This window comes from Ranitomeya variabilis, chromosome 3, assembly GCF_051348905.1.
Source record: "Ranitomeya variabilis isolate aRanVar5 chromosome 3, aRanVar5.hap1, whole genome shotgun sequence".
Classification (NCBI taxonomy): domain Eukaryota; kingdom Metazoa; phylum Chordata; class Amphibia; order Anura; family Dendrobatidae; genus Ranitomeya; species Ranitomeya variabilis.
The window spans coordinates 598,258,936-598,286,799 of NC_135234.1; the positions used below are offsets into that span (position 1 = coordinate 598,258,936).

General features: G+C 40.6%; 1 protein-coding gene across 7 annotated transcripts in view; it reads right to left on the reverse strand.

Moving 5' to 3' along the window:
• The window catches only part of PCDH17 (protocadherin 17), a 241,316-nt gene that overhangs the window by 198,773 nt on the left and 14,679 nt on the right, over positions 1-27,864 (reverse strand). For 4 of the 7 annotated variants that reach the window (XM_077297282.1, XM_077297279.1, XM_077297285.1 and 1 more), the window contains exon 1: positions 21,739-26,983. The exons of the other annotated variants lie outside the window; for them this stretch is intronic. In XM_077297282.1, the coding sequence (XP_077153397.1) occupies positions 21,739-24,219 (2,481 nt within the window). In that variant the 5' untranslated portion in view covers positions 24,220-26,983. Of the gene's footprint in view, positions 1-21,738; positions 26,984-27,864 lie in introns of those variants that run through there. 7 annotated transcript variants of the gene reach the window in all.

A 27,864-nucleotide genomic window follows, 5' to 3' on the forward strand; every position in this document is an offset into this window, starting at 1 on the left:
ACTCGGAGATCACCCGAGCAACAATGCTACTCGCTTATCGCTATTTATTATCTGTCTAGCATGGTTTCCATTATGGTCTTGTTTCTATTATGGCGATATCCTCTGGCTTATCATTGCCATTGTATTCCATTTTTTGTTATTATTGTAGGTTTGTTCTTTTATATATTAGTAATAAAGATTACATTGATTTTATTGGCTTGCATTTTTCGATATTGGTGTTTTCTACTGCAGTTCTAGCAGAGCTCAGGTGTTGAGACGTGTATAACTGCGCCACACCACAGCTTTCTGTATACATTGCATGGTGATAGAAAGCTACTAATCAGTTATGGTGGCGGGTTTGGACTAGGAGGAATGAGGCTAGTTGTCCTGTAGTGATAATCTACTGACAAAACACTGCATTGAAACACCCTACTAGGTGACACATCTCTGTAATTAGGGTCTCTGCGACTACATTATGGTGCTCTCAGCATATGAAGCATAAAACCTGAAGACAGGTTCCCTTTAATCAAAAGTAGTTAAACAGCTAGAAGCTATCCAAACAAGCTTTTTTTGATGGCCAAGAATTTAAGACCATGATGATATTCAAGATTTAAGAATTTCCTATGGTGTTGCAGCAATGGCACTATATAGATCATAATCGTGACCACTGCAGTCAATCACTAGCCTAAGCAGTATAACTGTATGAGGAGCACATGATGGTTATAACGACTGAATGGTTGCAGTGGTCTCCGAAATGTGGTATTGCACGCATGGTACCACTGAAATACTGACGAGGACCACCATAGTGGCTGAGAAAGTGGTGCAGTCAAATGAATGTGATTGGTGGATAATTAGCAAAAAAAAAGATAAATATGATGCACGCTTAAAGCTCTGTTAAAAAGAAGCATTGGAAGCATTTATCTATCACATATGTGAGCTCACGGCTAAAAGTTATCATTCAACGGCATGTGAACGTTGCAGAAAATATTACAACATTTAAAAAAATAAATAAATTCAGTGAATCCTGACACAAATCACAACACAATAATAGTAGAAATATCTAGAAGGACTGCAGTTGGAACTTGTAATTTCTTTAGAAACAATTTTTTCAAAGGCCAACACTTAACCCCTTCACCCCCAAGGGTGGTTTGCACGTTAATGACCGGGCCAATTTTTACAATTCTGACCACTGTCCCTTTATGAGGTTATAACTCTGGAACGCTTCAACGGATCTTGGCGATTCTGACATTGTTTTCTCGTGACATATTGTACTTCATGATAGTGGTAAAATTTCTTTGATATTACCTGCGTTTATTTGCAAAAAAAATGGAAATTTGGCGAAAATTTTGAAAATTTTGCAATTTTCCAACTTTGAATTTTTATGCCCTTAAATCACAGAGATATGTCACACAAAATACTTAATAAGTAACATTTCCCACATGTCTACTTTACATCAGCACAATTTTGGAACCAAAATTTTTTTTTGTTAGGGAGTTATAAGGGTTAAAAGTTGACCAGCAATTTCTCATTTTTACAACACCATTTTTTTTTAGGGACCACATCTCATTTGAAGTCATTTTGAGGGGTCTATATGATAGAAAATACCCAAGTGTGACACCATTCTAAAAACAGCACCCCTCAAGGTGCTCAAAACCATATTCAAGAGGTTTATTAACCCTTCTGGTGCTTCACAGGAATTTTTGGAATGTTTAAATAAAAATGAACATTTAACTTTTTTTCACAAAAAATTAACTTCAGCTCCAATTTGTTTTATTTTACCAAGGGTAACAGGAGAAAATGGAACACAAAAGTTGTTGGACAATTTGTCCTGAGTACGCCGATACCCCATATGTGGGGGTAAACCACTGTTTGTGCGCATGACCGAGCTCGGAAGCGAAGGAGCGCCATTTGACTTTTCAATGCAAAATTGACAGGACTTGAGATGGGACGTCATGTTGCGTTTGGAGAGCCACTGATGTGCCTAAACATTGAAACCCCCCACAAGTGACAGCATTTTGGAAAGTAGACCCCCTAAGGAACTTATCTAGAGGTGTGGTGAGCACTTTGACCCACCAAGTGCTTCACAGAAGTTTATAATGCAGAACCGTAAAAATAAAAAATCACATTTTTTCACAAAAATTATTTTTCGCCCCCAATTTTTTATTTTCCCAAGGGTAAGAGAAGAAATTGGACCCCAAAAGTTGTTGTACAATTCGTCCTGAGTACGCTGATACCCCATATGTGGGGATAAACCACTGTTTGGGCGCATGGGAGACCTCGGAAGGGAAGGAGCGCCGTTTGACTTTTCAATGCAAAATTGACAGGAATTGAGATGGGACGCCATGTTGCGTTTGGAGAGCCACTGATGTGCCTAAACATTGAAACCCCCCACAAGTGACACCATTTTGTAAAGTAGACCCCCTAAGGAACTTATCTAGATGTGTTTTGAGCGCTTTGACCCACCAAGGGCTTCACAGAAGTTAATAATGCAGAGCCGTAAAAATAAAACAAAAATTTTTTCCCACAAAAATTATTTTTCAGCCCCCAGTTTTGTATTTTCCCGAGGGTAACAGGAGAAATTGGACCCCAAAAGTTGTTGTCCAATTTGTCCTGAGTGCGCTGATACCCCATATGTGGGGGGAACCACCGTTTGGATGCATGGGAGGGCTCGGAAGGGAAGGAGCGCCATTTGGAATGCAGACTTAGATGGAATGGTCTGCAGGCATCACATTGCGTTTGCAGAGCCCCTAATGTACCTAAACAGTAGAAGCCCCGCACAAGTGACCCCATTTTGGAAACTAGACCCCCCAAGGAACTTATCTAGATGTGTTGTAAGAACTTTGAACCCCCAAGTGTTTCACTACAGTTTATAACGCAGAGCCGTGAAAATAAAAAAAAAAAATTTTTTCCCACAAAAATTATTTTTTAGCCCCCAGTTTTGTATTTTCCCAGGGGTAACAAGAGAAATTGGACCCCAAAGGTTGTTGTCCTATTTGTTCCGAGTACGCTGATACCCCATATGTTGGGGTAAACCCCTGTTTGGGCACACGGGAAAGCTCGGAAGGGAAGGAGCACTGTTTTACTTTTTCAACGCAGAATTGGCTGGAATTGAGATCGGACGCCATGTCGCGTTTGGAGAGCCCCTGATGTGCCGAAACAGTGGAAACCCCCCAATTATAACTGAAACCCTAATCCAAACACACCCCTAACCCTAATCCCAACAGTAACCCTAACCACACCTCTAACCCTGACACACCCCTAACCCTAATCCCAACCCTATTCCCAACCGTAAATGTAATCTAAACCCTAACCGTAACTTTAGCCCCAACCCTAACTGTAGCCTTAACCCTAGCTCCAACCCTAGCCCTAATGGGAAAATGGAAATAAATACATTTTTTTTATTTTTCCCTAACTAAGGGGGTGATGAAGGGGGGTTTGATTTACTTTTATAGCGGGTTTTTTAGCTGATTTTTATGATTGGCAGCCGTCACACACTGAAAGACGCTTTTCATTGCAAAAAATATTTTTTGCGTTACCACATTTTGAGAGCTATAAATTTTCCATATTTTGGTCCACAGAGTCATGTGAGGTCTTGTTTTTTGCGGGACGAGTTGACGTTTTTATTGGTAACATTTTCGGACATGTGACAGTTTTTGATCGCTTTTTATTCCGATTTTTGTGAGGCAGAATGACCAAAAACCAGCTATTCATGAATTTCTTTTGGGGGAGGCATTTATACCGTTCCGCGTTTGGTAAAATTGATAAGCAGTTTTATTCTTCGGGTCAGTACGATTACAGTGATACCTCATTTATATTATTTTTTTTATGTTTTGGCGCTTTTATATGATAAAAACTATTTTATGGAAAAAATAATTATTTTTGCATCGCTTTATTCTCAGGACTATAACTTTTTTATTTTTTTGCTGATCATGCTGTATGGCGGCTCGTTATTTGCGGGACAAGATGACGCTTTCAGCGGTACCATGGTTATTTATATCTGTCTTTTTGATCGCGTGTTATTCCACTTTTTGTTCGGCGGTATGATAATAAAGCGTTGTTTGTTGCCTCGTTTTTTTTTTTTTTTTTCTTACGGTGTTTACTGAAGGGGTTAACTAGTGGGCCAGTTTTATAGGTCGGGTCGTTACGGACGCGGCGATACTAAATACGTGTACTTTTATTTTTTTTTTATTTTATTTAGATAAAGAAATGTATTTATGGGAATAATAATTTTTTTTTTTTTCATTATTTTGGAATATTTTTTTTTTTTTTTTTTTTTTTACACATTTGGAATTTTTTTTTTTTACTTTTTTACTTTGCCCCAGGGGGGGACAATACAGATCGGTGATCTGCCAGTTTGCATAGCACTCTGACAGATCACCGATCTGAGAGAAGTGCAGGCTGCTTCACAGTGCCTGCTCTGAGCAGGCTTCTGTGAAGCCACCTCCCTCCCTGCAGGACCCGGATCCGCGGCCATCTTGGATCCGGGTCTGGAGCAGGCAGGGAGGGAGGTAAGACCCTCGCAGCAACGCGATCACATCGCGTTGCTGCGGGGGGCTCAGGGAAGCCCGCAGGGAGCCCCCTCCCTGCGCGATGCTTCCCTGCACCGCCGGCACATCGCGATCATGTTTGATCGCGGTGTGCCTGGGGTTAATGTGCCGGGGGCGGTCCGTGACCGCTCCTGGCACATAGTGCCGGATGTCAGCTGCGATAGGCAGCTGACACCCGGCCGCGATCGGCCGCGCTCCCCCCGTGAGCGCCGCCGATCGCGCTGGACGTACTATCCCGTCCGTGGTCATGGGGGCCCACCCCACCTCGACGGGATAGTACGTCCGATGTCAGGAAGGGGTTAAAGGGAAGGTGCCATCAAAAAATTTTTTTTTACAGCAATTGTAAAAATGTAAAGAATTAATGTTTACATTTTCTTAAAAAATATTATCATTTGTTTATAATTTAGTAAAATATAAAAAATAATTTGAAAAGTTTTGGAATTTCCACTTTTAAACACTAGGGGGAGCAGCTGCTGAAATTTCAGAAAAACCTAGTGTACAACTAGCTCACATTACAGCACTGCAGTAATTATGGGCAGAGTCTGCTGACGTGTGTGTGATGTCTCCTCTCCTTCCCTTCTGGGTGTCTGCTAAGGGATGAGAGGATGATATTCAGGAACCCAGTGAGCAGCCATTTTGTTGGTGACTGCAGAGTTAGGCTGCCGTCACACTAGAAGTATTTGGTCAGTATTTTACCTCAGTATTTGTAAGCCAAAACCAGGAGTGGAACACTTAGAGAAGTATAATAGAAACATATGCACCACTTCTGTATTTATCACCCACTCCTGGTTTTGGCTTACAAATACTGAGGTAAAATACTGACCAAATACTGATAGTGGGACCGCAGCCTTAGGCTACTTTCACACTGGCGTTGTTTGCAATACGTCGCAATGCGTCGTTTAGGAGAAAAAACGCATCCTGCAAAGTTGTCTGCAGGATGCGTTTTTTCCCCATAGACTAACATTACCGACGCATTGCGATGTATTGCCACACGTCGCAACCGTCGTGCGACCGCCGCCACAAAAAAAGTTACATGTAACTTTTTTTGTTTGTCGAGTCCCACCATTTTCGACCGCGCATGCACGGCCGAAACTCCGCCCCCTCCTACCCAGACCTTACAATGGGGCAGCGGAAGCGTTGTAAGACTGCTTCCGCTGCCCACGTCGGGCATTTCTTTCACAGCATGCGTCGATACGTCGGGCTCCTCAGATCCTGTCTTGGCGATGTGTGAAAGTGAGACGACAGGCGCAGTCTGGGGTGACGCTGGGGGGAAATGTAGCCATATAGTAACGATAAAAATGAGACCCCTCTCTAAAGCTGCCTCACCAGCCCTGACTGCACCTAACTGGAGGTCATGCTGCCCCCTCTATTACCCCAGACCCGCGTGCAGGTGCTCAGCCAGAACCACCATAGAATGGGTCCGCTTTCTGAAGATAATACTGCCATAGTGTTCTCACATAATACCGCCATATAGATCACACATAATACCGCCATATAGATCACACACAATACTATCAAATAGATCACACAATACTGTCATACAGATCACATAATACCGTCATATAGATCTCACATAATGCCATAATACAGCATGACCCCTGCAGCTCCTGTTATCGCACGCATAGAGTTGTGTGTGCAATGGGGAAAGACATGCAGGGGGGAAAGGAATGCATAGGAGAGGATTAGATACACTGTTCACCAGACAGTATCACACAGGATAGGATTAGATATACGGCTCAGCAGCCAGTATCATACAGGATAGGATTAGATACACGGCTCTGTAATAGTATCACACAGGATAGGATAAGATACACGGCTCAGCAGAGAGTATCACACAGGAGAGGATTAGATACACAGCTCAGCAGTCAGTATCACAGAGGAGAGGATTATTAGATACACATCTCAGCAGACAGTATCACACAGGAGCAGATTAGATACACGGCTCAGCAGTCAGTATTCCACAGGAGGATTAGATACACAGGTCAGCACAGTATAGGATTAGATACACAGGTCAGCATACAGTATCACACAGTATAGGATTAGATACACGGCTCAGCACAGTATCACACAGGAGAGGATTAGATACACGGCGCAGCAGACAGTATCACACAGGACAGGATTAGATACACGGCTCAGCAAACAGTATCATACAGGATAGGATTAGATACACGGCTCAACATAGTATCACACAGGATAGGATTAGATACACGGCTCAGCAGACAGTATGACACAGGAGAGGATTAGATACACGGCTCAACATAGTATCACACAGGATAGGATTAGATACACGGCTCAGCATAGTATCACACAGTATAGGATTAGATGCATGGCTCAACACAGTATCACACAGGATTAGATACACGGCGCAGCAGACAGTATCACACAGGATAGGATTAGATACACAGGTCAGCATACAGTATCACACAGTATAGGATTAGATACATGGCTCAACACAGTATCACACAGGATAGGATTAGGTACACAGCTCAGCAAAGTATCACACAGTATAGGATTAGATGCATGGCTCAGCATAGTGTCACACAGTATAGGATTAGATGCATGGCTCAGCACACAGTAGAGGATTAGGTACACAGCTCAGTTAGTATCACACAGGAGAGGATTAGATGCATGGCTAAGCAGACAGTATCACACAGGAGAGGAGTAGATACACAGCACAGTAACATACATGGGAGGAGATAACTGCTCAGTCAGCACCACAAAGGAGAGGATTAGATTCCCTCTCCCCCTCCCCACTGATACTCACGGCTGCCTGCTGAGTCCTTCTCCCTCCCGTCCATGGTCTCCTCCTCCTCCTATGACTGCAGGGCTCCTGCGATCATCCTGGAAAGCTGGCCTGGAGCCCACAGCTGCAGTGTAAGCTCCAGGAAGATGGCGCTGGTCTCCTGCCTCTGCCGTGCTGTGGACGGCTCAGGGGGCGTGGCCAGACCAGAGCAGGGAGCAGATTATAATGGTAGGTATAGAGTCGCCTCCCGACCGCAGATCTCTATGCCCTGGGCTGCCGTAAATGCAGAGTGAAAGTGCCGTGCAGCTACACTTACACTCCTGCAAAGCAAAATGGCGGCGCCCAGTGGCTGAAAAAAAAATTAATAATAAAAAAAATGTTAAAGTTAAAAAATGTAAATTTGTATTAAAAATAATTGTTTATATAAACAATCATTTTTAATACAAAAAATAAAATGCGGCACCTTTCCTTTAAAAGATAGCAAACGTAACATTCTACGACATGCTCCTGCTCCTTGCCTCATTAGATTGTACTACTGTAATTAACGAGGAAAAAGACACTTAAAGTAAAATCTGTACATATCCTAACCAGCAGGAGTCATTTATTTGTTTGTTTCAGGTTTACAGATACCTAATTATGGGAATGGTAAAATGTAATAAGCAAAGAAAAGTGAATTCAAAACATATTTCCGACCCTGGTTTGTATAAAAATATATTACTTATTTCAAGAATCTCGAAGAATATATAACTAAGAAAATAGAGCTACCTCCATATTAGGAACAGACAAATTGAATAAGTTATCAGTAACATCAGGTATGCAAAAGAAGCAGAGGGGCCCATTGACCATGGGTCCGTCTGGGTTGCATTCTTGAGAACGTAAAAAAAATTCTGCATGTGGACTTTTCCCCGATTCTAAAAAACCTACGCCAAGAAAGACCCCATAATAATCAGTGGGGCCCCTCTACTTCTGTTTGCATAACTAATGTAAGGGATCTCTTACTTTATTTGTTTGGACATTCTATTTTACTGTTTGAAAAGACGATTTATGAGCAGATGACTTGGAAGGAAAAACTCCTACAATTAAAACATTTTCCCACCCAGACTATTTGTGCTTTAAACTCTAAAAGCCAGACAGAGGTCTTATCCTAAAACTGAGCCATCCTAATCAATATCTCTAAAGAATAACAAATAGTTGTACAGAACAACGTGACCTCAACAACATCACATGAAAGCCCTATTACAATCCTTTATATTAACTAATGGGAGCCATCGCAGTGCATTTAGAGGCCATTATTTAGCTTTCCACACACTCCTATTTACAAAAAAAAATAAGGAAAAGGGAAAGTGTGATTAAAATGCATAAGGGTGAACTGGTTGTGTAAGATATAACCCGTTGTATTGTTTGTCAAAGTGATCTATAGAAAACGGTTTTCAAAAGTGGTCAAGCTGCATTCGCCATAATGAAGACAAAGTGCAGGGCAGTCACTAGGAGTACACGCTGAGCCCTCAGAGGGTAATTCATTTTAGCATTTGTCACATTATTTTCATTTTGTCTACCCAAGGGCCTCTTGCCAATGCTAATCATGTGTAATAATCCATTCACAATAAAACATCCCAAAGAAAATGAATGCGCAACAGTCTGGGGGTATGGTACAAGTCTGCGAATGCACAGGAAACACATAACACAGGTAACTAGCAGAAAATAGTAGTAATAATAATACTATACTTAAACCATTAATACTGATTTTGAACATTTAACTAATATGTAGATTTGAAAAACGCTATTTGAAAACAGCCAAATAATTAGAAAAATATTTGCTTGCTTACTAATAAACATAACAAAGACGTAACAAAAGGAAAACATAACATTTTTAATGCACAGCTAAATATTTTACTATGCTTATTATACCTAAAGAGACTCTGTTAGCCCCAAAATGCCAATGACATGCTAATGATACTCCATCATTTATATAGGGAACATAGCTTCTATGCCTTGGTGCACCGTTTCGCCCTATCTGCATATTAATGCCAGTCCTTTATCTTGATTGACAGCACTCTGCTGGCATGATAGAATGTGACCTAGAATCAGTTTGTGTATCTGCATTTGCACATGGACATTGGAGGAGCCCAGTGCTCATCACTGTCTGTGTGACCGTGCACATTGTGTCTGCAGGCGTGGTCGGATGCCTGGCTAATGCCAATCTGCAGCGGACGCTTGTTGCATCCAGAAGTGTAGCGAGTGTGCGGCTTCAGTGTGGGGAGGGTGATGTGCAAATGCTGTCTGCTCGCTTCAACGCCCTCTCCTCCTCACTGAATCCACTCATTTACTTCATTCCCCGATGAATTAAGCGGCGGCCACAGACAGTGAGGAACCAGGCATTAAAGAGTGCCCACAGAAACCCTTTGAGCGTGTCAGCGTCCAAGCACAGACACACAAAGTGATTTTAGAGAGCGCTCACTCTTACCAACAGAGTGCTGTCAATCAAAATAAGGGGCTGGCATTAATAGTAGGAGGGCGTAGCGGTGCACCAAGGCATAGATAGGCAAGGGTGCTCCAAAGCGACAACATAAAAAATAAAAGTACTGTATATACTTGAGTATAAGCTGAGATTTTCAGCCCATTTTTTGGGGCTGACAGTCCCCCTCTTGGCTTATACTCAAGTCATGCCCGGGGGTCGGCAGGGGAGGGGGAGCGGGGTCTGTCTAGTTATACTTACCTGCTCCTGGCGCGGTCCCTGCAGTCCCTGCTTCTCCCGGCGCTGCATCTTCTTCCTGTATTGAGCGGTCACCCCATAGGGGTGGAGCCGCATATTCATGACTGAAAATGAGCGGTAACTGTGACCGCTCAATACAGGAAGAAGATGCAGCGCCGGGAGAAGCAGGGACTGCAGGGACCGCGCCAGGAGCAGGTAAGTATACGGGGAGCGCTGCGCGATATTTACCTGCTCCTCGCTCCGGTGCGGCTCAGTCTCCAGCGTCCTCTGGCAGTGATGCTCAGGTCGGAGGGCGTGGTGACGTAGTCAGTGTGCGCCCTTTGCTGAGCGTCAGTGCTGGAGAGGAGACGGAGCCGCACGAGGAGCAGGTAAATATTGAAAGCGCCGGTGTCCTGAGCAAGAGAGGTGAGTATGTGATTTTTTTTATTGCAGCAGCAGCAGCATTATATATGGCACAGCTTTATATGGAGCATCTATGGGGCAATAATCAATGGTGCAGAGCATTATATATGGCACTGCTTTCTATGGAGCATCTATGGGGCCATAATGAACGGTGCAGAGCATTATATATGGCACACCTTTCTATGGAGCATCTTTGGGGCCATAATGAACGGTGCAGAGCATTATATATATGGCACAGCTTTATGTGGAGTATCTATGGGGCCATAATGAACGGTGCAGAGCATTCTATATGGGGCACAGCTTTATGTGGAGCATCTATGGGGCCATAATAAACAGTGCAGAGCATTCTATATGGGGCACAGCTTTATGTGGAGCATCTATGGGGCCATAATGAACGGTGCAGAGCATTCTATATGGGGCACAGCTTTATGTGGAGCATCTATGGGGACATAATGAATGGTGCAGAGCATTCTATATGGCACAGCTTTCTATGGAACATCTATGGGGCCATAATGAACAGTGCAGAGCATTATATGGGGCACAGCTTTATATGGAGCAATAATGAACAGTATGGAGCATCTATTTTTATTTTTGAAATTCACCGGTAGCTGCTGCATTTCCTACCCTAGGCTTATACTCGAGTCAATAAGTTTTCCCAGTTTTTTGTGGCAAAATTAGGGGGGTCGGCTTATACTCGAGTATATACGGTAGATATTTCAGCAAATATTAAGTTAAACTGCATCTGCCCAGTATTATTTTTATTGGGGCTATAGGGATTATCTGCTCATCTAACACATCTTAAAATTGGGAATAAGAATTTATTTGTCCTTATTACTATTTGGATTTTGTGTTATAGGGCTTGTAAAATCAAAGCAATTTTGAAATGTACTTATTATTAAAATTCACGTGAAAAGTAGAAAAAGACCAATACAAAAATAGGTGTGCACACTTGGTAAATAATCAAAGAATACAAAAGTTTATTTCAGGACTATGGATACACAAACACATTAAAAACATGTAAACAACACAATGATTATTCAACACCCCTGGTACTATATTAAATGCCTAAATGGAATAAAACACCAAAGATGGCTGAATAATAAGAGCAAATCAAATAGAGTTGCACTTGCATGCATAACCATACACAGAAAGAGCCTTGTAGTCAACACTACCTCATGTGCTCCATAACCGCTCCAGGCCACAGGAAAATACCATAGTGAGCAAAAGGAGCACAAGGATCAGGGGTGTGGGGAGAACTCCACGCGTATCGCTGTCCTGCGACAGCTTCGTCAGGAGTAGTGTGTCCATAGACAGAAATAAGCAGGATATAAAACGAGTCTAATAAGGGAGAAGTGCTTGCCGGCGTGCAGAGTTCACACAATCAATGAAGCTCAGGGAGGCGTATACATCAAGAAGTATGCTTGGTTTTCTTACCATTTTCAGCAGCTGCGCCCAAACGACCATGCTTACCCTAGCAGCTGATTGCGGAACACGCCTACTTCCGGGCCGGTAGCTCTGTTGTCACCGGTTACCAGGCATGCTTCTTGATGTATTCGCCTCCCTGAGCTTCATTGATTGTGTGGACTCTGTGTAAGGGCTATTTGACCTAGAAGGAGAGTGATGGGATGCTACGCCAGATGACCTGGCCTCCACAGACACCAGACCTGAACCCAATCGAGATGGTTTGGGGTGAGCTGGACCGCAGAGTGAAGGCAAAAGGGCCAACAAGTGCTAAGCTGTTGTGAACTCTATTTTTGGGCTCCCTCTAGTGGTCACAAGCGGTACTGGGTAGTGTTGTATTTCTGCAGGTTGCTTCATCAGCTGGTTCGTTATCCTTGGTTGGTTTCCTATTTAGCCCACCTGGATACTCAGTTCCTTGCCTGCTATCAATGTATTCAGTGCTCTTCAGATTCCTTGTGATTACCTTGCTCCCAGCCTCTCCAAGACAAGCTAAGTTTCTGTCCGTTCATTTTTTGATTATCAGCATTCATCATGTTTCTTGTCCAGCTTGCTAGGATGTGATCTCCTCGCTTGCTGGTTGCTCTAGGGGACTGAGTTTCTCCCCCCACACCGTTAGTTGGTGCGGGGGTTCTTGAATCTCAATGTGGATATTTTGTAAGGGGTTTTTTACTGACCGCACAGACCCCTTTACTATTTTCTGCTATCTGGTATTAGTGGGCCTCATTTGCTGAATCTGTTTTCACCCCTGTGTATGTGCCTTCCTCTTACCTCACCGTTATTATTTGTTGGGGGCTTCTATATCTTTGGGGATTATTTCTCTGGAGGCAAGAGAGGTCTTTCTTTCTCTCCGGGGGTGGTTGGTTCCTCGGGCTGGCTCGAGACGTCTGGGAATTTTTTGGGCGCGTTCACCGGCTACTTCTAGTGTGTTTGGATAGGTTCAGATTTGCGGTCAGTCCAGTTTGCCACCTCCCTAGAGCTTGTCCTATGTTTGTTACTTAGCTGGAGTAATTCGTGATCCTCAACCACTAAGGATCATAACACTAAGCATCTCTGGGAACTCCTTCAAGATTGTTGGAAGACCATTCCCGGTGACAACCTCTTGAAGCTCATCAAGAGAATGCCAAGAGTGTGCAAAGCAGTCACCAAAACAAAAGGTGGCTACTTTGAAGAACCTAGAATATAAGACATAATTTCAGTTGTTTCACACTTTTTTGTTAAGTATATATAATGTACAATTTTCATAGTCATGAAAATACAGAAACATCTTTAAATCAGAAGGTGTGAACAAACTTTTGGTCTGTACTATATATATATATGTATATATATATATATATATATATATATATATATATATATATATATATATATATATATATATATATATATATATATATATATATATATATATATATACACACACACACACAGCACATGCTACCTGGTCTATGTGTGACCTCTATACCATGCATGATTATTATTTTCATTCTACATAGGGGTGAATATATGTATAAATCAATCAGAGTCTTACAAATATTATTTGTTTATTGCCCCTTATTACATTTGTGGCCATTTAGGCATTTGATACAGTAACAGGGGTGTTGGATAATGATTGCATTGTGTTTACATTTTTTTAATGGGTTTCTGTGTCCATAGTTATGAAATAAAGTTTTGTATTCTTTGATTATTTACCAAGTGTGCACACCTATTTTTTAGTACTGGTCTTTTTTTCCCTTTACATGTACTTTGTCTCCCATACAAAGAGTAGCACCCTGATGTGCATTTAGCTTGGTGTTTCTCTATACTATTCCATCATAGGTGCGCCCTAGTTTCTTTATTATAGTATTACAATTCTTTTTTTTTTTTTTACAGCTCATTGCCTAGGAGATCGACCACTGCTGTCATCTAGCTTGTAAGCACTGCTAAAGCTGGCTGGAATTAGAAGGCACCAGTGCGCCCCAGTAATCCTGACACAGTACTTACAAGCTCAAAACAGAAGGGTCCGGTAACTGTTCTGCTGTCAAGTAGTGGTGGTCGGTCTCCAAGGCAATGAGCTGTGCACAAAAAAAGTTTATATATAAATAAAACACACATATGAAAATAAATTAAATTGCTTGTATTTAAAAGCAATATCAAACAATACCCAATAAGTTTCAAATAATGCTTGCAGGTCAAATCACCAAAAATATATTTTTTTTTGCATAATAAAAATGAACAAATTTTTATTTTCAGGTAAAATTCTATTTGGTTTTACTTGCTCTTATAATATTTTAATACATTGTTCTAGGCAAGTTTAAAGATTCTGTAGCCTGGTTAATAAATGTGCATAATTTACTATATTTATCTGACACTGCTTTAGTTAAGTAAATGGGACTTTGACTACTTTGTCACGGCTCCTATATAAGATTAGTGTGCCTAATGTTTATTAGGGCATAGACAGTAAATGAATAATACCGTTATCAGATCCATGTGATCTTTGTCACTCATATGCTGATTTTTCTGTTTTGTTTTGTTGGGTCTCGACATGTTGCCAGAAAGAAGATGAAACTCATTAGCCTCAATGCGTTTAATAAAGGGATGGAACCAGTTGCACTGCCAAATGACAATGAGTTGCATATGTGATCATCTGTTTTATGTGGGAGGCAACTTCAATAGAGAAGAATTTGGCTCTTACTGATGGGGGAATTTATAAGACATATATCCCATGTACCCATATTAATGAAAATAAGTATCTAGAAAACTTCCTAAACTTAAACAACTTGGTGAGTTCAGATTATACATTTTATTGCATCTCTGAAGAAAAAAACAAAGATAAAATCTCTGTTTTATACACCCATTATCATGCACTAATTATACCATAATTGTTTCAATTTTTCTAGATTAGTAAATATTCACCATTAACTCTTCCATGCATCTACAGTATATATTCAGGGTGGATACAACAGCAAGCACTTTCACTTATGTTTATGACATGTTCTATGAGACCAGCAAATCTAATGCTGACATCCCCAAGGATAAAAGTAGCTGACCTCTCTTGGAACCAGAATGCTAACCAGTTATTACTGGCAATATTCAGAAGTGAGGCTTTCCCTTACCCAGGGCACAGGAAAAATAAATACTCACTTCACCGCTCACAGATCCGGCTACCTCCGCTGCTCACTCTCCCCTGCTTCAGCCTACTGAAACTCCGGACGTGACATTACAACCTTATGATGCGGACTGTAGACCAGGACATCCAACTGCAATTAGAAACAGGATGTCCCTGCACACGTGCATTGTAGAGTTGTCGGAACATAACAATGTTAGCTGCAACCTCACAGTATGCACATCTGGATGGGACTTCCGACTACGACTAGGATGTGCACGACGTCCTGGGACTAGTCACAAAGAGGTGCCGAGGAGAGTGAGCAGTGAGATGAGTTTTTTTTCTACATCTTACGTTTAATATGAGCTAGGATTTCTCCAGACCACAGAGCATAATGATGAGCCCTCAACAGGCGGACAATATATCATATAAAGAATGGCTATAGTAGTGGCACTTTCCACAACTCAAGAAAAACCTACAAGACAAGGAAGCCAATGCCAAATTTCCAAATATATTAACAATACATCTTTATTTAATACTAATTTAAAAAGTTATTTTACAAACGGAGATACAATGCAAAAATAGTACCGCCATATACAGGTAAGCATAGAAAGCATGTATATTTAGAATCCTTTAGATACTCATTCAATATTCATATAATTTTAGTTTTGTCAATCAAATCACCAGTTATACTGCCATCTAGATCTGAACAAAGGACATACAAACTCCTATTCTTAATCCTTTAGATAAAGTTAGATTTCATCCGCTACAAATATATCCTAGGTTTCTCAATCAGAGTAAAGTGCTCAGTGCATATGCAGCCATTTTGGGATAGTTACAATAAGTGCTTAGTGCCAAATAAATACAATTGCAAAGTGCAAGTATGTTTTTATATCCCTGGCTTGTATCATAGTGCAGCTAGATGTAACATTATCAAATAGTCCAAGAGATATCAGGAGAATAGATGCGATCTATAGCGAATGCTCCATTAACATGCATCTATACATAAACTATAGTAGAGTAAAGTAAATATAGATCAATACATAACCTGTAAAGGCGGTGCCTGCACCCCGACGCGCGTTTTGCGTTTTCTGAAGGTCTTCTACAATTAAGCTGGGGCTCTGATTTGCCTATGTAGCGATCCTATGAGCAGTTCTCACTGAAATTTTGCTTGGTCTTCCAAATCTTATCTTTGACCTCCACTGTTCATGTTTTCTGCCATTTCTTATTACATTTTGAACTGAGCAAAAGGCAACTTGAAAATGCTTTGTCATCTTATTCTCCTGATTTGTGGGCCTCCACCATTTTCATTTTCAGAGTACTAGGCAGCTGCTTGCAAGAACCCAAGACTGCTGTTTTTTGGAACAATGTTAGAGGAGACTTTGTTTTTAGAAAGCTGCTAAATTTGCATCACTTGGCATTTCCTAACGATGATTGTGAACAAGCTATAACTTTAAAAGGCTAATTAATTTCTGAAGCCTTAGTCAAAAGTTATCCGAGCACACAAATCTCCAAAGATGCCCAAACTTTTCCATCTGCCCATATTCCTTTTTATAATTTTGAAAATGTAAAAAATGACAATATTTCTTTTTGCCTAAAATACAAAAGGAAATGTGTCATCTTTAATAAAGATGAGCAAATGTGCATGGGTTCCCTCTTATTCGGCAAGCTATAGCGCTTGCCAAATAAGCTGCAGAGGGAACCTAAATTCGCTCATCCCTAATCTTTAACTTTAGACATTTTAGACATCATTTCATCTTCAACTTGCTTAACTGCTCACAATAACAGTAATTTTGATCAAAGGTGCCTAAACTTTTAAATGCCACGGTAGATTATTATTCCTCTTATATTGAGCAAATTATTATGGAGACTAAATTTTTGTTTTTAACCAATAAATTAATAGCTTATGCTTTACGTCTACAGAATATGATGAGGTCATTTTTTTCCTATATTAGCAATGGACCCATCTCTTTCTTGTACCATGTAAGGGAGAAGGAAATTGAAAGGAATAAAGTCAGAAACATTTTAAAAAGTAAAAACTGTTAAAAAAGAAAACAAAAAACTTCATTTTTCAGAAATGTGTCACATTTGTATAACTACTCAAGTGCATACAGCTTCCATTCTGTGGTCACAGTGGATGTCAAGTTCAACAGCCTATGCCAGCCTAACATCCTGATCATTGGGGGATTCTTTACAAGGCTTACTACAATATCAGAAAATGTATTTCTTCATTGTTTAATGAAATGTTACAGTTGTCAGTACCGATTCCTCCTGGTATTCAGGATCTCTGCTTGCAAACTGCGACTAGCCCTTTACTATATACTTTCAGGGCATAAAAATCTGACCCATTTGTGTGCTAATCAACACTGGTGCAGATCTGGTTACAGTTATAGTACATTGTCACGAGCCATGCAGCTGTGTGATCATTACATGACACAGACAGATGTGTATCCACTGGAATGAAACTAGAACGGCTCTTACCGAATCACTGAACATACACATCTTTTAAACTGTGCTAGAATGATACAAATGGAACCTGACTTGTTTAAAATTAAAGCATTACTTCAGAAATTTTAGTTTTTTTTTATCATAGTAATATATTAAAAAGAATACTAAAAAGAAAAAAAAAACAGCATTCCTGAAATGGATGAAATATATGTAAAAATGACCTTTTATTTGCAAAAGATTAAAAAACAATCCAGCAAAAAAAAAAAAAAAAATGCAAACTGACGAGTTTCAAATGAAGTATGAGCTCTTAGTCACAGAATGTTACGTCTAAGAGCACACTCTGTATTCAAAATGAGTTAGTTTGCATTTTTTTGTGCTGGATTGGTGTTAACTGAACCATGTGGATTCACCGTGCTTAATAAATGCTATTGGTGAAATTTCTCTTGGAGACTAGCGACTCCGCAAGAAAAATTGACATGCTGCAGGCTGGAAAGATGCGCCGCATGTCATTCTCTGCGGGTGATCTGCCAGCATCTGTGGACTCATAGTGGACATGGGATTTCTAGAAATCCCATCTGGTACGCTGTAACATCTGGCCACTGCAGGTTTGACGCTGCATATTTAAACTCGAAGCAACTCTGGGTCATGTGAACATACCCTTATCCATTCTGGCAGTTCTCCTCTCTTCTCCACCTAGCCATGCCCTCTTTGTCTCTCTGTAGAAGTGAAAGCCATCTAGAAAAATACATGTCTTTGCTGCTCACGGTAACCAATCACAAAGCAGTTCTATTTTTTCAAGAGAGGAATAAAAAATTAAAGCTGATCCATGATTGGTTGCTATGGTCAGCAAAGAAAGTTTTTCTTTTAGGCCGCTTTATAAATCTGCCGACATTATTTTTACTTTGTAAAAGAGATCAGTCACATAATGGACAAGGCAGGCTAAAGACGCGGCAGGCTAAAGACGCATCAGGCTAAAGAAGAGGCAGGATAATGATGAGGCAGGATAATGACGAGGCAGGATAATGATGAGGCAGGATAATGACGAGGCAGGATAATGACGAGGCAGGCTAAAGACGCGGCAGGCTAAAGACGCAGCAGACTAAAGACGCAGCAGACTAAAGACGCGGCAGACTAAAGACGCGGCAGGCTAAAGACGCGGCAGGCTAAAGACGCGGCAGGCTAAAGACGTGTGCAGGCTAAAGACGTGGCAGGCTAAAGACGAGGCAGGCTAAAGACACGGCAGGCTAAAGACGTGTGCAGGCTAAAGACGCGGCAGGCTAAAGACGAGGCAGGCCAAAGAAGAGGCAGGCTAAAGACGCGGCAGGCTAAAGACGCGGCAGGCTAAAGACGCGGCAGGCTAAAGACACGGCAGGCTAAAGACACGGCAGGCTAAAGACGCGGCAGGCTAAAGACGAGGCAGGCTAAAGACGTGTGCAGGCTAAAGACGTGGCAGGCTAAAGACGAGGCAGGCTAAAGACACGGCAGGCTAAAGACGTGTGCAGGCTAAAGACGCGGCAGGCTAAAGACGAGGCAGGCCAAAGACGAGGCAGGCTAAAGACGCGGCAGGCTAAAGACACGGCAGGCTAAAGACACGGCAGGCTAAAGACACGGCAGGCTAAAGACATGGCAGGCTAAAGACAAGGCAGGCTAAAGACGCGGCAGGCTAAAGACAAGGCAGGCTAAAGACAAGGCAGGCTAAAGACACGGCAGGCTAAAGACAAGGCAGGCTAAAGACACGGCAGGCTAAAGACAATCCAGGCTAAAGACAAGGCAGGCTAAAGACACGGCAGGCTAAAGATGTGGCAGGCTAAAGATGTGGCAGGCTAAAGATGTGGCAGGCTATAGGAGCACCACAGAAGATACACCAACACTGCTGTATACAGTGACACCAGCTTTATGTGACTAATCTCCGGCCATTAGATAGGGGCAAGAAAAATATGAGGCATAATGGGAAATGTAGTCTGCTTTAATAATGAGTATACATAAGGCATACACCGAAGACTCAGCATTATTCTTATTACATAGAAAAACAATGCTGCAGCTCTCCAGCATTAACCTTTTACTCCTGAATAATCCTTGTTTGTTGTCCCATAATGTCCCTATAACATACAGCACAAATACTCTTGTCACATGCTGCAGCCCTCTTGGCGTGTTCAGTGATGGTCGAGATGCTTTAGAAATCAACGTATAACTCTTGTGATGACTGACATGCCAGCTGTGCTAATGCACGAAGGAAGGAAATGCATTTGCCTTGTTTCATTGCACACTTTCAAATCATTTGAATGTATTAGTTTCCAAATGCCTTCCAGCCACTGCTTCCCAATGCATTGCTACATTCTGCTGTCTCCTGCCCGGCAATATTTATTCTACATGGTTAGCTGAGTTTTTCATTTTTATTGACCGTCAATATGCCACATTTCTACAGATCGGCTCCAAGGCATACCCAAAAGCAACATAAATGTTATATTGGCTCTAACTAAATCAAATACATCAAGGAGGTCTTCAATATATTGTATATAATGAGTTGTCAAGGAAATTGTTTCTATTCATAAGCGTATATGCAAAAGTGGAGATTCTTGTGCAACTTCATTTTACACCAGACATATCTGCAAAAAAAAAAATGCAATTTTGATGCTGCCTTACATCAAAATTATTACAGACTTTTCCCTTAGCACTCCAAAAATCTGTAACATTAAATCAGTATTTAAAGGGGTATTCCCATCTCTCCAAGATCATATCCCAATATGTAGAAGATGAAATAATAATAAATGCAAATATTTCCAATAAGAAATGTAGTATAGTTTCCCTGCTTTGCGAGGTCACTTACCCCATATGCAGGGCATTCCTGGACCTTAAGTATCCATGATTACAACCAGTAAAAAAATAACTGTCAATATCTATGAGTAGTCGTAACCAGCATTGGACTGGGTTTGTAAAGGCCAATCAGTAACATTGATACTTGGGGCCCACTGTTCAGCCACCTGCCAAAATAACCTGACCATAGTACAAAAATGTATTTTTGCTTCTATATAATAATATTTTGGCTAGCTTGTTAAATGAATGACTAGATAATACATTTTTTCTGCAAATTGTGAATCAAGTTTAATAGCACTACTTATTAGCAGTCCTTCACAGAGGCCTACCAGAGGATTCTCCTCTTCTCCTGTGGGCCAGTCCAGTTGAATGATCTGCCAAACCATCAATCAGCCAACAGCTATCTACAGTGTATGGGCAGCTTTAGTTAAAGGGGTATTCCCATCTAAAAAATCCTATCCCAATATGTAGTAGGCGTAATAATAATATTATTAGCAAATACCTCTAATTAGAAGTTTATTATAGTACTTCCAATTCGCAATGTCGCTTACTCCATATTCAGGGCATTGCAGTAGCTTAGGTATCCATGGTTAAGACCACTCATAGTGACAGTTAATTAGTTGTTAGTGGTCATAACCATGGATACCTAAGATACTGTACTGTAAGATAATCAGTAGAACTATACAATACAACTAGTACATATAGGAATAGAATCTTAGCGATGAGAATACCCATTTAAATCTGCATAAAGCTCTGCTGAAACACTGATTTTGTGGCCGATTTTCCTGTGGCGTAAGTTTATGCAGTATTTCAGGGTAAAATTCACCATTAGAAACCATAGTGAAAAATACTATGGAATCCGATTCATTAATGCTTTTCAGCCATTTTCATTTGTGTTTTGTACATCTTTTAAATTGCACCTTTTTTTAAAGTCTATTATAAATAACTTTTTTTATTTCCACCCTTGTTTGACTTTTTAAGATGTTGCAAAGTTTGGCACAAATGTACTCCAGTCTACCAGTTTCAGTGATTTTATGCGCACCTTAAACTTTGGTACAAGTTTGAAACATCTTAGCAGAGAACAAAACTTTTTGGGCTAAAATGTCACAAAACAAGTTAAAACACAAAAGATAAAGAGACTTTTTGTGCCACATAAATGAATTGCATTCACCATTTTGATAATTTTGGCACAAATAATAACGAAAAAAAAAAAAAAAACAGTAAATACCACTGGCCAAAAAAAAAAGAAACAGAAATCGTGAATGGGGCCTTATATGTCACAACAGTGACAGAATTCAGTATTTTACATCAGTATTTGTAAGCCAAAATCAGGAGCAGGAAAGTATAGTAGAAACACGTCACCACATCTGCATTTTTCACCCTCTCCTGGTTTTGGCTTACAAATACGGATTTAAAATCCTGACCAAATACTGAACATGTGAATGTGGCCTTATAAAAAGAACATCAGAGAAATGTTCTAGGTTTAAGACTTTTACTGTATATTAAATAGTATTAAAACCCATATTAAACTACATGGCACTGCTCCTACCTTCGTTAATGGTATCCAGGTAGATGTGTTCTCCACTGATGGTCGGATTTGTCCTGTATCATTGTTGTGGCTGTGACATTCAACATTTCCTTGAGACTCAGTCTGGTTATTGGAAGTAGGAGTAAGATACATCACTCCTGAATGAGAAGAACTGAGAGGAAGTCGGGACTGACTATCAAAGTACATGGGAGATGTAACTAGTAGAGGACAGCTGACAACATTCATGGCATTTTTTTCTTCTATTTCACTCTGCACCAACATAATATCGTTTTTGTTGATTTTCTTGTTTTTCATTTTTCCTAGCTTTGGTTGTGAAGTATATGCAGCTCTGCCATTATATGGACCAACTTCTTTATTCTCTTTCTTACACTTAACAACTATTGTGACCATTGCAGCAAAGAGAATTATGGAAATTGCACTGAGGGCAACCAATACGGGCAAATAGATGTCCCAGTCCCGCTGTTCTCCTATAACATTATCCTCCTCTTCATAGCAGCCTAAACAGTCTGAATTTGCCTTAATGATGAGTTTCGCTACAGTTGATAGTGAAGGTTTTCCATTATCAGTGACCTTGATTATCAGTTCTACTACTGGGGCGATATCCTCCCAATGTGGATTGAGCAGTCTGATCTCTCCAGTTACTGAATCTATTTCAAAGAGGTGGTCTTTACTTTCTTGAATGATTTCATAAGTGACCCTACCACTTTCTCCAAAATCAATGTCCATGGCTCTTACGGTGCTTATGATGTATCCCATGCCTACATTCCTGGGCACGTAGATCTCTGCAGTATCATTCTGTAAGCTTGGCAAAACAATGACTGGAGCGTTGTTGTTCACATCCAGTACAGACACTCTCACAGTGGCATTACTTTCTAAATGTGGAGCGCCTAAATCTTTTGCGATTACTTTAAACTCAAAATATTTGGTCAACTCATAATAGAAAGTTCTCAAGGCATAAATAGCGCCATTTCGAGGGTTGATGGAGACATATGTATAGATGGAAACACTGTCGATGTATGATGGGAAGATAGAATAAGATACGGTGCCATTTTGTCCTAAATCTGGATCTTGTGCTAGTACTGAACCAAGGTATTCTCCTGGTATATTGTTTGCAGATACTTGTAGTGCATACATACTTTTAGAAAAAGATGGAGGATTGTCATTTTCGTCCAATATTTTCACAGAGAATGAATTGGTGGAATCAAGAGAAGGGTTGCCATTATCTCGAGCGATGATAGTTATGTTGTATTCATCTTGTATTTCTCGGTCTAGAGGTCTACTTGTCACCACTGTAAAGAAATTGTCGTAATTATCTTCAAGCTTGAATGGCACGTTGCCCAAGACCCAACACTGGAATTGTCCATTTTTTCCCGAGTCTTTGTCTGTAACTCGAACTAGAGCAATGACTGTACCAGGAGGTGAGGCCTCACTAATTGCTCCCTGTCTGACTGACACAAAGCTAATTGATGGGAAATTGTCATTTACATCAGTAACTAGAACAGTCACTTTACAATGCACAGGTATTGGATTGGGGCCTTCATCTTCTGCCTGAACATCTATTTCAAGCATCTGGATTTCTTCATAATCTATGTTACCCTTGACTTGTATGATACCAGTTTTGGAATCAATGGAAAATAACTCCCATACCTGATCAGATGCATAACCACTGAATGAATAGATCACATCAGCATTGGTGCCCTCATCAGCATCTGTAGCATTGAGATCGATAATCATTTTGCCTATAGGTGAGTTTTCAGCTATTTCAACGGTGTAAGATTTTGCTTCAAAGACAGGGCTATTGTCATTGGCATCAATAACTTTAATGTTGATTTGCAGATTGGCTGATCTCGGAGGGATGCCTCCATCAAAAGCAGTTAAAATGAGGGTATGATGTGACTGTTCTTCTCTGTCCAATGCTTTCTGAATAACTAACTCTGGAACTTTTGTACCATCACCCCTGGATTTTATATCCAAAGAAAATAAACCATTATCACCTCTCATCCTATACGTCTTCAAGCCATTATTGCCCAGATCAGGATCTTGAGCAGTAGTCAATGGAAATCTGGTTCCTGGAGAAGCATTTTCTGAAATATCAATGTCGATCTGGTCTGATGCAAACTTAGGTGAGTTATCATTAATATCAAGGATCTCCACCTTGATCATACATACATCTTTGTCATTAGCAAATACCTCTAGTGAGAGAACACATTTAGGGCTGTTTTTGCACAGAGTCTCTCGGTCAATGCGTTGCTTAGTATACAACAGCCCACTATTCGGATCAACATCCAGTAGGTGCGGAGCAGAGTTCTCCAACACTCGGAAATTAGGTTTTTTACCTCTCTCAGGTAATTCCAGTTGTGCATCATTAATATTGCCGATGGCATTTCTTGACCCCCCTTCTTCTGAAATGGAGTAATTTAACGTTTTCAAAGCCTCAACAGAAACCCAATAGAAAAAGTAAAAAACTACAAAGCGGTACATCCCAATGAGTGTCTGTTTATCAGTTTACTAATTGTTTTGTCAGTCCAGTCGCAGATGAATTAAAAACTAATCCAGACGATAAGCTCCCAGCGAGCTGACACATGAGGGCAGATATGACAGTATTAGGAGATTGATTTCAATTTCCAAGAAAATCAAGTTTTCCTATCTTGGAAGGTTTAGAGCTGCCGATAACTATCTCTGCTAAAGAAGATTAGACAGACTGCAATCTACACATTCATTTCTGATGCACCGTGAGGAGGCAAGGGAGAAGAACTGTTCCTCTGATAGCATAAGCGCTGGATACAAACACCTTGCAAACAGCATTCAGAATTTAAGAGGATTGACAAGTAGTTTCAGAGCATCCAAAAATGGCAATTAAATAAAATGCTATTTCTCAAACAGCTTCTGTGCTTTCAATGTAATGTCGCTTTCCTGCCAGATGTCCTTTTAAAAAACTGTCAATTTGTATTTTGCTTCACATTATCTCTATTTGCAATAAAAAAAAATCATGAATATTAAACATTGGGATTTGCAAGACTATCTGGAAAAAATCCAAAATGCAAGGACCCATCAAAGTTGATCATCAATTGCAAAGTATTACAAGCACAGCTTGGTTGCAGTCATTTCACACTTGGGTTTTTTTTTTGTTCTGCAAGGCCAGTAGCCACATCAGCTTACAGCTGACAATTGCATTCAGTTAAATTCCATTTTTTTTTATTCTGCAGGCTGGAACAAATCAACAGGCAAACCATGGCTGGATGCCCCGATTATAAAACCGCACAGGGAAGAAATATCACAGTTGTAAGGAGAACAATTCCAGCATTCATAGCTAGCGTTCCTCTAATGCGTCCTATTTCGGTTTTATGTTCACCGCATCTATCTCATCTCTCTCCGTTATCTTCGACACAAAGTTCATTACGGTAAAATAGGAAAACTAGCGCGCAAAAAAAAACTGGGTAATCTTCTGCGATATTAATGTGAGTGATGAACATAAGCAATCAATAGCTGCAAATCCCCAATGGACTCCACATTAAAGCAAGATCCGCAGTGACTACTGCTTGTTCTGGATGAAGAACGTTAAAGACCTTGGGAATAACATTTCATTGGCGGAAAAAAAACAAAAAAACAACAATAGATGCCCGAGAGGTAAGTCAGTATGTGGAGTCACCAGGCACCAAAAAAACACAGCACGGCATGAAATCTTCTGGATTGTGCCTTCATTAGAAGGAGCTCAGAGTTGTAAACATCTCAGCTGCGAGTCTCCACATCTTGCTCTACAAAGCGTATTGGGAAAGGTTCACAAGAATAGACGGAGATATTAGAGGTTAGAGGATAAAGAGGCTTGAAATGGTTCTACTTACTCCAGCGTCCTTGCAGGAGAGATGCCGAGAATACACAACAGCCAGTTATCCAACCAGTCCCGAGTATTAATTATTCTCTTCAGCTGCTACGCATGGAAATGCCACTGATCTGGTGAGCAGGAAAAGCACAGAGAATTCAATCCAAAGGCAAGAGATGCGTGTTGATTTGTTTCTCCATCTGCTATTTTTTTCCTAAGTCCTAGACCAAACGCTGCTATTTCTGCAATCTGCAGCAGCTCGTGCTGGGACTTCAATCGCTCATCCACAGCATTCAGAAGACCCGGCGCTACGGTACACTAAAAACGTTGGATCGAAAAACACCAAAACACAAGCAACGGATCGGAAGTTGGTAAAATTCAACAGTTTAGAGGCGTCTTAAATCCTCTGATCCTCCATTTGCCATACGCCAACCTTCACTCTCAGTTCTTCTCTTTGACTGACTTAATTTCTTGTCTCTCTCCTTCTCTCTCTACCTCTCGTTTTTTTTTCCCATTTTTTTTTTAAGAAAGCCTAAGAATAAAAGATCAGCTTATTACTGCCACCTACTGGCTATTCGCTGCACTGCTTAATATTCCATCAGTCGGCTAAACACTGATATACTTGGTAGTGGAGCTTATATTGCCATAAGGTATTGGGTTTTCACAAGCATGTAGTGTCTGGTACATTTCAGCTCGTATATTTACTACCTTCAAAGCATTCAGGGAGAAGTATTTTTCTGCGCCGGGACGTGACAGACCACAACAAACGTACGATTAGTTCTACCAGTTGAAAATTAATGCTGCAAGCTATTTAACAAGACAATGTAGGCAAATAGGTATTTATAAAGTAAAGCACAAATAATATTTCAATATATATGTCTATATCTGTAGATGTATGGGTAGATAGTATATAGATATTAGACAGATACATAGATGATAAACATATTATGATGATAGATAATTATATCTCTTCATTTATCATTTGCAGTTAATTGAAGAACGGATGCACGGAATTAATTAAGTATTTTTTAGAGTTTTCCCTTTGGCTTTAGATACCTTTTAAATCTTAATCTGTCTTTTCACGAAAACCAATTGCATATGTGCCCTTAGCAGGGTTAGATCAATTTCAATTCCAAGGTGCATTAACTGTTTAACCTTTCGTAAGCTGAAGAGGGCTATGGTGCAGCACAGAGATCTACTCTACAAGGCCCATCTGACAGTAAATTCCATATGGGATTGTCGTGAGATCTGTCCTCCATGCATGAGGTTTCGGATTCGGGGGTTAGAAGGGCAAGCAATTAATTTCTCTCTTAAAGCTTAATGTGCCATGACCAAATCTGACTCTCATTCTAACCACCATTATTGACGCAGAGATTGTTCCAAACTGCATTCTTCTTGTTTTGTAAAACAAGTTGCTGAAAAGCATTACTGGCGGCTGAAGGGTAGGAGCATAGTCAGATCCTCGGCACAGGATAAGAAATGCCAAAGGTTCCATATCATTCGCTTTGTAACTAGGGACAGGAACCTTTACCAAGCAGACAAACTGCGGAACTACTTATGGGATCCAGACTGGAAAATGTAATAAAATCTCATCGTATTTTAGCTCCCCAGATATCTAAGAACATATCTTATATTTTGTAAAACGACCACACATTTTCCTTAATGATGGTAATAAAACAATCAGGATCATTAGCAGATATTTCAGTCCAGACAGAGAGACGCCATTGCCCACACACATACAGAAGGTGTGATAATTGATAATAACCTATGCTGCATAGTTCACAACTTCTACTGGTGAGAGAAATCCCAGCAACTCTCTGGAATCCCACGGTCTGTATACAGCAGCCCCCAGTGCTGTTCCTGCTATATAATTACTGCTGTGACAGGGTTCATTTCTCTCCTAGGGTTGGCAGATCTGCAGCATGCAAATTCCGGGGGTAGAAAAAAATGATACCATATATTCTAGTTTTTACATCCTTCACAAGTGTCTGTTACACAAATGGTAATGTGCGCATGTAAGTTATGTAATGTGCGCATGCAAGTTATGTAATGTGCGCATGTAAGTTATGTAATGTGCGCATGCAAGTTATGTAATGTGCGCATGCAAGTTATGTAATGTGCGCATGTAAGTTATATAATGTGCAGATGTAAGTTATGTAATGTGCGCATGCAAGTTATGTAATGTGCGCATGTAAGTTATGTAATGTGCGCATGCAAGTTATGTAATGTGCGCATGCAAGTTATGTAATGTGCAGATGTAAGTTATGTAATGTGCGCATGTAAGTTATGTAATGTGCGCATGTAAG